Source organism: Sapajus apella, unplaced genomic scaffold, assembly GCF_009761245.1.
Source record: "Sapajus apella isolate SASKATOON/1434 unplaced genomic scaffold, GSC_monkey_1.0 scaffold119, whole genome shotgun sequence".
Lineage (NCBI taxonomy): Eukaryota > Metazoa > Chordata > Mammalia > Primates > Cebidae > Sapajus > Sapajus apella.
The window spans coordinates 109740-121961 of NW_022437059.1; the positions used below are offsets into that span (position 1 = coordinate 109740).

Sequence of the window (12222 nt, forward strand, 5' to 3'; positions counted from 1 at the left end):
GAGTAAGGTGCCAGGTAACACTACATATCACTCCACTATCTTCCCACTGTGTGTAAGTTATAAAAATTTTAACCCTTACTGTCTACCTGCCCAAACACAATTATGGCTACATTATGGTAAAGGAAATGTCTTAGCAGTCTTAGTTGCAGGTAGCCTCAAACCGGGCAATGCAATCAATGCCACTGTCCCAAACATTCCTTCCCGTGCTAAAGAACAAAGCTGGAAAAGTAATTAATTCCACTTTAACTGGGAGGTCTATCATGGGGAATAGGCCCGTAGCTTCCAGTTAGGCAATTATAATATCTTAGACTGGAGCCCCCACAGCCATTTGCAGGGTGATTGTACTAATGTCTGCGTCTATCGCGACATCAATGACGGTTTCGTAACCATGTCCCATTCCCCTATAATTTGGGCCAATAGGGGGATGGGATATCCCAGACCCCAAGCAGGTCCATGCCACCCCAAGACACTCTCTGGTGCCTGGGACATCTTACCACCCCCCTTAACACCCGGCATGGGACACATCATAATTCCAGTCACAATTATTCTATGACTTTTTTCATAATTACACTAATCAGTGCCTGATTTGCACTACCCATCCATATGTTTTCCTTATGGGAACCGATATTTCTGTTATTCCCCAAAACTCCATGTTTGTGACCGGAGTGCAGGGACAGGCTTGGCTTACCTCTTGTGTCTCTAATTACAATATATCTAATTTAAATGTTACTAGTGTCATGGTATTGAGGAGACAATCTGAGGCTTTCCTACTAGTCAATTTAACACGCAACTGGCAAGGTTCCTCTGCCCTTGCTACCTTAGAATGTGCCCTGTCCCAGGTCAGGCACAAAAGATTCATAGTTAGACTTACAGCCTTCATAGTCTCGGCCACAGTCATCCTAGCAACTGCTAGTGTTGCTATAGCATCTATTAAGGAATCAGTGTAATCAGCTAGTTTTGTAGACAACTTGGCCAGAAATGTGTCTAAGGAGCTTCTCTTACAGCAGGGTATAGATCAAAAGATTCTTGCAGGTCTGCAAGCACTCGAGGCTGCTTTGGAATAGTAGAGGAGCGACAAGATGCACTGGCATTCTGACAGCAGTTAAACTGACTGGGAGCATAAGCATATCTGTGTTACCTCTCTACCTATATATTGACTTTACCAGTCAATACATAGTCGGGATAAGGTCAAACACTTCCTCTGGAAGAACTTTCTTTTTTTTTTTTTTTTCCCCAGTATCTCCTGTTTCCAGGATCTGGGGAATTTTCAATGATAATTTAACAGCAGATGTAAAGCAACTTAAAACTAAAATTCTAGAATCCCTAAATGCTGTAGATCTACAGGCCTAACAAACAGCCATATGGAAGGGTATGTGAGAACATCTCTCCTGGATTGACCCCTGCCTCCTAGACTGGAAAAGAATGTTACTGATTATACTCATATGTGTCTTATGTTATATACTAATTCTAGGATGCAAAGCCGGAATACGAGCAGTGACCACCATGCCTGACAGACCTGCTGCTACACACATTGGTGTTCTTCAATCAACAAAACCTGATGCAGAAAACAGAAAAGGGGGATCACTCAGGGTGGTGGGAAAAATTGTAAAATAGACACAAACCTTGGAAGGCCAGAAGGTTTTTGCAAAAAAAAAAAAAAAGAAAAGAAAGAAGGAAAGAAAGAAAACAAAAGGCTGGGCATAGTGGCTCATGCCTATAATCCCAACACTTTGGGAGGCCAAGCTAAGGTAAGCGGACTGTCAGAGATCAGAACTTCAAGACCAGTCTGGGCAACAAAGTGACACCGCGTCTCCACACAAAATAAAATAATTAGCTAGGCTTGGTGGCAAGCACCTATAGTCCAAGGTGCGAGGAAAGCTGAAGTGGAAGGATCACTTGAACCTAGGAATTTGACGCTGCAGTGAACTATGATTGTGCAAATGCACTCCAGACAGGAGGACAGAGTGAGAATCTGTCTCTAAAAACACAACAACATAAATAAATATCTAAATAAAAAAGAAGAAACTGGGCACGGTGGTTCACACCTGTAATCCTAGCACTTTGGGAGGCCAAGGTGAGTGGATCACTTGAGGTCAGAAGTTCAAGACCAGCCTGGCCAACATGGTGAAACCCCATGTCTACTAAAAATACAAAAATTAGCCAGGTGTGGTGGTGCACACCTGTAATCCAAGCTACTCAGGAGGCTGAGGCAGGAGAATCATGTGAACCTGGAAGGCGAAGACTGCAGTGAGCCAAGATCGCGCCATTGTACTCCAGCCTTGGTGACAGAGCAAGAGTCTGTCTGACAAAAAGAAAAAAAAAGCACGTAAGTGGAATATTGTATACCATTTCTAGAAAGTCCAAGACAGAGAATATACTACAGGGAAACATGGATTTGTGAAATCTTTTAAGAGGATGAGGATACTCTAGAGAAACATAATGAATCTAATGTATAAGTGGGAGAAATTAGCTTTAGATAAAAGAAGGTCCCTCTCTTCTTTGACAATAACAAGAGGAGAAATGAATGGGTACATATTGGTAAGGTGCCCCAATGGCGCATGAAGGAAACACTCACTTTAATGATGTTGTCCGGAGCTCTGTTCATGTTGAGGTTCTTGATTCTCACTGTCAGTTGTCGGGCAGTCTTGCAGGTTAGAAGATACTTGCTGATCAGAGGATTAGGAAACTCAGTCCCTTCAAAATGCTTCAGTCCTAAAGCTAACAAACTGAGAAAAGAACAATGACACTAAATCTCACTTCATAGCCCTTCCTTCTAAAAGACCTCCCCAGACTAACACATTTTACAATCTACTTTTTCTTTTTTATTGAGACAAGGTCTGACTCTGTCACCCAGCCTAGAGTGCAGTGGTGCAATCACAGCTCACTGCAGCCTCTACTTCCTAGGCTGAAGCGATTCTCCAGTCTCAGCCTCCCAAAGTGCTAGAATTACAGGCATGTGCCATGGCAAGTGGCCCAATCTACCTTTTCATATTTTTCAGACAAGGTCTTGCTCTGTTGTCCAGGCTGGAGAGCAGTAGCATGATTACAGTGCACTGCAGCCTTGACTGCCTGGGCTCAAGTGATTCTCCCACTTGAATCCCAAGTATCTGTGACCACAGACATTTGCTACCACACCTGGCTAATTTTTTTCCTTCATTATTTGTAGAGACCAGTTCTTACTATGTTGCCTGGGCTGATCTTAAACACCTGGTGTCAAGCGATTCTCCTGCCTCAGCCTCTCAAAGTGCTGGTATTACAGGTGTACGCCACCATGCCTGGCCAATCTACTTTTTCTAAATCTAATTCTTGCACAAGTTGGTGACTACTCAATAGAAAATTTCAGATACTTAGTGATTAAATATTATGAATAAAAATAAGGCCAGGTACAAACACGCCTGTAATCCCAGCAATTTGGGATGCCGAGACAAGGGGGTCACTTGAGGTCAGGAGTTCAAAACCAGCCTGGCCAATATGGTGAAATCCTGTCTCTACTAAAAATACAAAAAATAGCCAGGCATGGTGGCAGGCGCCTGTAATCCCAGGTACTCAGGAGGCTAAGGCAGGAGAATCGCTTGAACTTGGGAGGCAAAGGTTGCAGTGACCAAGCTCATGCCACTGCACTCCAGCCTGGGTGACAAGAGTGAGACTCCATTAAAAAAAAAAAAATCGGTTTCCACTTCTGGTAACGAGAAGCCTTCAGGTCAGCTAGGTACTGAGCGCACCAGGCTCCAGAGTGAAGACTTAAATCCAAGGTCAGGGCAAAACACCTGAAGTTCATCGCAAGGACTGTGATGGTACAGGAAGGGAACTGGAAAGTGCATACAGGACCCTAAACAAAATCCTCACTATGGATGGGCTCACTGAGGACATTAAGTGTCAGCGGCATTACGAGAAGCCATGCTGCCAGCGACAGAGGGAAGGCTATGAAAGGTGCCAGCAGATCTACAACATGGAAATGGCTCGAAAGATCAACTTCCTGATGCAAAAGGATCGGGCAGATCCGTGGTAGGGCTGCTGAGGCCTGCGGATTGGACACCCAGTGTGAAACCCTCATCCAGTTTTGTCTTCGTCTCTTTTCTTTGTACAATCCCATTTCCTATTACCATTCTCTACAATAAACTCAATGACATGTTTTAAAAAAAACAAATACTTCACAATTATGTGGGAACATGAGAAACTAGGCATAAATCATTAATAAATATGAAATCATGATGAGCGGTATACTAACAATAAAAGGAAGTTCAAAGAGAATACATGGGAGGAGAATGATTCTAATAAAACATATAAAATGAATAGGTACCCTGTCAGACAAATTAAACTGGGACCAATACTACCCTCTAACAACACACATAATCATGGTTACATATATACATATGTGGTGATAACCATGTGGCAATCCACACAAAGGGCCATAAAAATGTTCATAACCTGGCTGGGCACAGTGGCTTATGCCTGTAATCCCAGCACTTTGGGAGGTCAAGGAGGGAGGATGCTTTGAGCCCAGGAGTTTGAAAGCAGACTGGACAACACAGAGAGACCCTCATCTGTGTAAAAAAAAAAAAAAAAAAACAAACAATAAGAAACAAAAGAAATTAGCCATGTATGGTGGCACATGACTGGTCCCAGCTACTCCCATGGAGGCTGAGGTGGAAGGATCAGGACTGCAGTGAGCTGTGACTGCCTGGGTGACAGAGTAATATCCTGTCTCTAAATAAATAAATAAATAATGGCATAAAATAAAAGCGAACCTCCTGCCTTGGCCTCTCAAAGTGCTGGGATTACAGGTGTGACTCACCAGGCCTGGTCTAAAATGCTTCAAAAATGTGTGTGACATCCCCCAAAAAAGCAGTATTTGACACTGCTAGAACAAGCATGTCCTAGAGAACGCTGCTGATCTATACTGCTTTTCCTTGTCTTTTGTGTGTGTCTTATACAAGTCTTACTTCACCTAAACTCCTCAAAGGAACAGTATCTTCTCCTTGGGATATTCTGCTGTTTTGATTCCCCAGAGTAAACACTTACTTGTCCTCAGCCTTGGTGAAGAGGATCTTATCCTGGGGATTCTTGGCCTTCAGGGAACACACTGGAAGTAACTCTGGATACATGAAAACCTTGCTTGTGGCCAGGATCCAAGCCACTTGCTTTGGCAAACAGGGAAATTCACTGGCTATAAGAAAATAAATCTCTGATAAACCAACTTCTAGGACAAAAGAGGGCTTCATAAAAGCCTGTAAATGCATTTTTGCATTAGGTAGAGCTGTCCTTATCTAACTTGATTCTCTCCCATCTGCCCACCATCCCCAAAAATTTCCATAGCCTTTCTTAAGCTAATATTATATCAAAGGGAGTCCCATTCAATGGCAATACAAGTTGATTCTCTTATTCTTTCTGTGAGAAACACTTTATTCACTAAACAAAACAAACACTTAAAAAGCACCTAGTAATACCTGGCACATAGTGTATGCTCAAAAATTTTTTACCTCCTTCCCCCTTTAAATCCTTGAAAGATAAGAGACCTTCAACAATGCTTTCTTTCTTCCAGGATAAGATTCCAACTTCTTTAATCTCCCTCACAAATCTGGTATTCCAAATTTTACTTTTATTTGATTCTTACTTAACTTTCATTAAGTTCTCCCAGATTCCTCCTGAGATTGGGAACAAAAGAACCATAAAAGGAATGAGACAATTCAGTCTCATTCATTTCTGTCTCCCTCTCTCAGACTCTCAATTTCAGGCACCTCTGCATTTCTAGAGACAAAACTACTATATCCATATTTCTTCTTCCATAACTATTATTTTTATATCTCCAGAAGAAAAACACAGGACACCAGATGTGTAAGATATTACTATTATTTAGTATTAAATCAAGTTTTCATTACCATTTCATTCATCATTTACTATAGCTATTAAAGTAGTTTGAGATCCATGTCTATGATATAATACACTTAAATTCAACTATATTCAACTTAATGATAAGACTCAGGATTTAAAATAGAATCCAAAGACAAACCCAAATCCAGAACAAACCACAACTAATTTGCTAAATCAGGAACCAAATCAGAAGCAAATATTTGGCTTAAGTAAACAGCAAATATTTTCCCAAAAAATACAAAACCAATGCAACGTAGAACCTAAACCTGCAAATTTCTTTAAAATACTGAACATGGCAAATGTACAATCTCTAACTTGGGCCTAACTCCCAAATCAACATTTCATTCAGAATGGAGATATCGCTTACACTATAGTCAGTAGGGTAAATAAAATTAGTTAATCTTAATGAAGAGTAAAAACCTGAAGATGACCAAATTTTACCACCTGACTTTCATCTTTACCAGGCCCAGTTTGTCTTGATCTGACTCATAATACTTACCCCTCCTATTGCTGAATTCCAATTCTTAGCACTGAGCCTCAGATCTCTACCTCCCATATTCCTATCCTGTCCACTGCCTCCATGCCTTACCCAGGCCCAGAGATTATCATGTAATTCTAAAATTTAGACAATGAGTACAAAGAGAGGATAAGAGAGAAGGAAGAAATTACAAATGTCCTGTGTCTTCCATTCTTAGGTAAGTATCCTAGGAAGTTATCTATGGGATAAGATTCCCACCACCTCTCACCGCAAGTAAAAACTTAAAGCTGACACATCTGTCTCCTACCAGTCTTCTTGACAGTTTTATGAGGGCTGCAGTCAATGCTGACATGTGTGTTGAAGTCTTCAATAAGCTGCATAGCGCCCATCAAGTTACAGGGTTGGAACAGGGTCTGAAACTTGGGGTTGTACTGATGGTGAAGGGCGATGGAGCTTTGAGCAAAGGTTCCCAGCTCTTTCTGGGAAAACAGGACACAAAAAGAAGATCAAAGACAATTCCAGACAATTAATACCAGTAGCCTTTAGAATCTAAACGAGAAGCTGGCCTTCCTACTACAAGATAAAAACAGGTAAAAATCATCTTAAGTCTTTTGCAATAAACTACTCTGTTAAGATTATGCCTGAGTTCTCAGATGTTCATGGATTATATTCTTGTTTTACTTTCAGACTTAGTGTTTCTCACCAAGGAACATATGGTCTAGCTCCTGAACTAGAAAAATGAACTCCTGACCTCAAGTGATCTGTCCACCTTGGCCTCCCAAACTGCTGGGACTACAGGCATGAACCACTGCGCCCTGGCACTGATTTTTTTTTTTTTTTTTTTTTTTTGAGACAGAGTCTTGCTCTGTTGCCCAGGTTGGAGTGTAGTGGTACAATCTTGACTCACTGCTGCCTCCACTTCCCAGGCTCAAGTGATTCTTCTTCCTCCACCTCCTGAGTAGCTGGGATTAATTACAGGCACCTGCCACCACGCCCAGCAATACAGTAGAAACTGAATTTCGCCATGTTGGCCAGGCTGTTCTCAAACTCCTGACCTCAAGTGATCCAGCCACCTCAGCCTCCAAAAGTGTTGAGATTATAGGCATGAGTCACTGCACCCAGGCAAGAATTAAGACTATTACTTTAATTTAACTTATTTATTTATTTGGAGACCAGGTTTCACTCTGCCACCCAGGCTGGAGTGCAATGGCGTAATCTCAGCTCACTGCAACCTCTGCCTCCTAGGCTCAAGCCATCCTTTCACCTCTGCCTCCTCAGTAGCTGGGACGATGGGCCTGTACCACCACATCTGGCTAATTTTTGCATTTTTTTGTAGAGACAGGCTTTTGGCATGCTGACCCAGCTGGTCTCGAACTCCTGGGCTCATGCAATCTGCCTGTTTTGGCCTCTCAAAGTTCTGGGATTATAGGCGTAGCCACCATGCCCAGTCTCAACATCTATAAAAGGAACCATGGTACCAAAAACCTAAACAGTTAGGTTGGATCTAAAGATGAGCAGTACTCAATAAAAATATCAGAAGGACAGTATTAAGAAAACTGAATACACTCCTTGTCCTTTCATGGGAATTAGTGGCTTATGTTCTCCTAGCAAACACTGGAAGCCTTAAGAGAAAGTAGGCAAAGCAATCAAAAATACCCAAAAGAATATAGATTATGATCAGTGAATAACTGTGAGAAATAACCTGCCAGGCTAATTTCATATTCTAGTCTTTAGAATTAGGGATATTTGGAACCTTACAAGAAATATCCTGGTGGTACTGGCCTCCGAATTGAGATTGGGGTTGCAGGTGGCAAGAAGGTGGATTTGTGTCAAGAGCTGAACATGCTGGGGAGAGAAAGAAAATAATACAGTGACATGTTATGACATTGTCATTTCAGGAACCCAGCGAGGTTTTTTTTTTTCTTGGATACTGGATCTCCCTCTGTCACCCAGGCTGCTGTGCAGTGACGCAATCATGGTTTCCTGTCCTCTGAACCTTCTATGCACAAGCAATTCTCTCACCTCAGCCTCCCGAGTAACTGGGACCACACCTGCATGACACCATGCCTGGCTACTTTATTTATTTATTTATTTATTTTTTTTGAGACGGAGTTTTGCTCTTGTTACCCAGGCTGGAGTGCAATGGCGCGATCTCGGCTCACCGCAACCTCCACCTCCTGGGTTCAGGCAATTCTCCTGCCTCAGCCTCCCGAGTAGCTGGGACTACAGGCATGCGCCACCACGCCCAGCTAATTTTTGTATTTTTAGTAGAGACGGGGTCTCACTATGTTGCCCAGGCTGCTCTTGAACTCCCTGGCTCAAGCAATCCTCCCACCTCAGCCTCCCAAAGTGCTGAGATTACAGGTGTCAGCCACTGCATCCAGCCCCCATAGAGACATTAACCAAGATATCTGCAACTTTATCACACATATTTTGCTTTCTGGAGAGACTATAAGAACATGGGATCTTGGCATATATTTCTCAGACATATTCCCTTGAACAAAATGACAGAACCAGAGGAAGTTTAACCTCGAACCAGAGGGACTGAGGTTAGAAAAAGAAAACCAAAACACTTCTCACAGTGAAGGCAGTTAAATTTCAGAACAAATTACTAAGGACTCTTTGAAATCTATATTTCCAAATACCATTAGTGTCTTTTTGTGCTCTCTTCCTTGAGCCAAAGTGCATGAACACGATGATTTCTCAAGCTCCTAACTGATGTGAAGATACTATGGTTTTAACAGGTAGTAAGGTAACTATCTCTGACTTTTACAAAGCTGTTCATTTCTGGCCTCAGAATTAGGCCATGGTATAATCCAACATTAACATGACCAAGAAAAGTATCACCTGCTGCATCTGCTGCTGGAGTCTCTTCCTCTGTGCTGGGTCCAGAATCAGAGTCTGATGAACTTTCTCACTCTGGGGTTTAACCTTCTCTACCTCCTGCTGCTGTTTCGCTGAAGATTTCTTCATCTTCAGCTGTTCAAATAGCTCCTTCACTGTCCGATGTTGTTCATTTAACAGGTTGGCCAGTGGTTCCTCAAACCTATTCCCAACAGGGAGATACCTAAAGTTGAGTGTTTCCCTAGATGTCCAACACATCCAATTCTTTCCAATGACAAGCAAAGAGCCTGAACAATTTTCATTCTCTACTAATACCCCATCTCACTTTAGCCAACAGTCAAACCCCCAGCCTATCCAAATCTTTTCCCAAAGTAGTTAGCATGCATCAAACATGAGGATTCTGTATTACACTTCATCCCATTCTTCTATAATTACTTCTCTAAATAATATACAAATGAAGAAAAAATTAAACAATAAGCTAGGAACAGAGAAATCTCTGGATAAGAAAGCAGCCAAGGAGCTGGTGGGAACTCATCATTCTCATTTCTGCTCCCATTTACTTGTTACTCCCATCCCAGGTTCAGCTTGTCCCATCTCCCTATCCACTCAGGCTAGCTACAATGCCTTACCTTTTTTTTTTTTTTCCCCCAAAATTTTAAATTCCAGAATACATGTGCAGGATGGGCAGGTTTGTTACATAAACGTGTGCCTTGGTGGATTGCTGCACCTATCAACCCATCACCTTGGTATTAAGCCCAGTTGCATTAGCTATTTATCCTGATGCTCTCCCTCCCCCGCCCCCACACCACAGGTCCCAGTGTGTGTTGTTCCCTTCACTTTGTCCATGTGTTCTCATTGTTTAGTTCCAACTTATAAGTGAGAACATGCAGCGTTGTTTTTCTGTTCCTATGTTAGTTTGCTGAGAATAATGGCTTCCACCTCCATCAATGTCCCTACAAGGGACATGATCTCATTCCTATTTATGGCTGCACAGTATTCCATGGTAGATATTTACCACATTTTCTTCATCCAGTCTATTACTGATGAGCATCTGAGTTGATGCCATGTCTTTGCTATTGTCAATAGTGCTGCAATGAACATACATGTGCGTCTATCTTTATATACCCAGTAATGGGATTGTTGGGTCAAATAGTATTTCTGCTTGTAGGTCTTTGAGAAATCACCACACTGTCTTCCACAATGGTTGAACTAATTTACATTCCCACCAACAGTGTGAAATCGTTCCTATTTCTCCACAGCCTCACCAGCATCTGTTTTGTTGTTTCCTATTTTTTTTTTTTTTTTTTAACAGAGTTTTACTCTGTCACCCAGGCTGGAGTGCAGTGGTGTGATCTCGGCTCACTGCAACCTCTGCTAGCCTGGTTCAAATGATTCTCCTGCCTCAGGCTTCCAAGTAGCTGGGACTACAGGCACCCACCACCATGCCCGGCTAATTTTTGTATAATTTTTTTGTAGAGGCAGGGTTTCACTGTGTTAGGGTGGTCTCAATTTCCTGACCTCATGATCCACCTGTCTTGGCCTCCCAAAGTGCTGGGATTACCAGTGTGAGCCACCGCGCCCAGCCTTTTTTTTTTTTTTTTTTTTGAGATGGAGTCTCACCTGTCACCCAGGTTCTCAGGCTGGAGTGCAATGGTGTGATCTCAACTCACTGCAACCTCTGCCTCCCAGGTTCAAGTGATTCTGCTGACTCAGCTTACCGAGTAGCTGGGACTACAGACATGTGCCACCAGGCCTGGCTAGTGGCTAGTCTTCTGATTTTTAGTAGAGACAGGGTTTCGCCATGCTGGCCAGGCTGCTCTCAAACTTCTACCTCAGGTGATCCACCTGCCTCATCCCCCCAAAGTGTTGGGATTACAGGTGTGAGCCACTGTTCCTGGCCCACCTGTTGTTTCTTGACCTTTTAATAATTGTCATTCTGACAGGCAAGCCTTGCTTTCTTAACAAGTCAAACATCTTCTAGCATGAAGCAGGAAAAGGATATATTAAAATAACTAAAGTGTTAGTAGTTCACACGAACAGAACTGAGTGGTTAGTTCAAATACTGCTACTCCTACTACTTTTCATGAAGGTATTTTCTTTTAGCCCTTTAAAATCCTCTTCCTGGCTGGGTGCAGTGGCTCACACCTGAAATCTCAGCAATTTGGGAGGTCGAGGCAGGTGGATCACTTGAAGTCAGTGGTTCAAGACCAGCCTGGCTAACATGGTGAAACTCTATCTCTACCAAAAATACAAAAATTAGCCAGGTGTGGTGATGCATGCCTGTAATCCCAGCTACACGGGAGACTGAGGCAGCAGAATCACTTGAACCCATGAGGCAGATGTTGCAGTGAGCTGAGATCTCTCCACTGCACTTCAGCCTGGGCGACAGAGCAAGACTGTCTCAAAAAAATAAAAATAAATTGGCCAGGCGTGGTGGCTCACACCTGTAATCTCAGCACTTTGGGAGGCCGAGGCAGGCAGATCACCTGAGGTCGGGAGTTCAAGACCAGCCTGGCCAACATGGTGAAACCCTGTCTTGAAAAAAAATAAATAAAAATAAAAATAAACTAATTAAATAAAATAAATTCCTCTCCTAAGGTTCCTAATCCTAACTCCCCACCTCTACCCTCCTGAGAGACTATTTCCAGGGCTGAAGCAAAAATTCAAATACCTAGCATATCAGTTCTGAAGTAAAAGCAGAATAAGATACCTAAGTGATTAAGCACATGCTGATACCTTATGCAATCAGGATAAGATCTGTTGATGCATTTATGACAAGCAGGTTGTCATATTGCAAGGAATCCCCAATATTACAGCAATAAATAACTTTTTTCAATTAACTATCAGGGATAAAAATTATGTTTTCTTTTATAGTACTTATTGTGGCTTTGGGCAGCACAGGGTAAAAACCTAAAGCCCATGGGACTGTCTATACAATCTTTTCTGAGAACTGAAAACTCAAACATCTGCACTACTATCACTGAAGAAACAGAAGAGCAGAAGCATAAAAAAGCAGATAATGGAAACAT

At 42.3% G+C, this 12222-nt stretch overlaps 1 protein-coding gene and 1 pseudogene across 11 annotated transcripts in view; one reads left to right on the forward strand and one right to left on the reverse strand.

Annotated features, from left to right (window-relative positions):
- The window catches only part of GON4L (gon-4 like), a 98764-nt gene that overhangs the window by 23581 nt on the left and 62961 nt on the right, over positions 1 to 12222 (reverse strand). For all 11 annotated transcript variants that reach the window (XM_032260562.1, XM_032260569.1, XM_032260561.1 and 8 more), the window contains 5 exons: positions 9197 to 9395; positions 8108 to 8194; positions 6657 to 6828; positions 5023 to 5167; positions 2576 to 2726 (listed from right to left, as the gene is read on the reverse strand). In XM_032260562.1, the coding sequence (XP_032116453.1) occupies positions 2576 to 2726; positions 5023 to 5167; positions 6657 to 6828; positions 8108 to 8194; positions 9197 to 9395 (754 nt within the window). The remainder of the gene's footprint in view (positions 1 to 2575; positions 2727 to 5022; positions 5168 to 6656; positions 6829 to 8107; positions 8195 to 9196; positions 9396 to 12222) is intronic.
- Positions 3765 to 4018, forward strand: LOC116538302 (annotated as a pseudogene).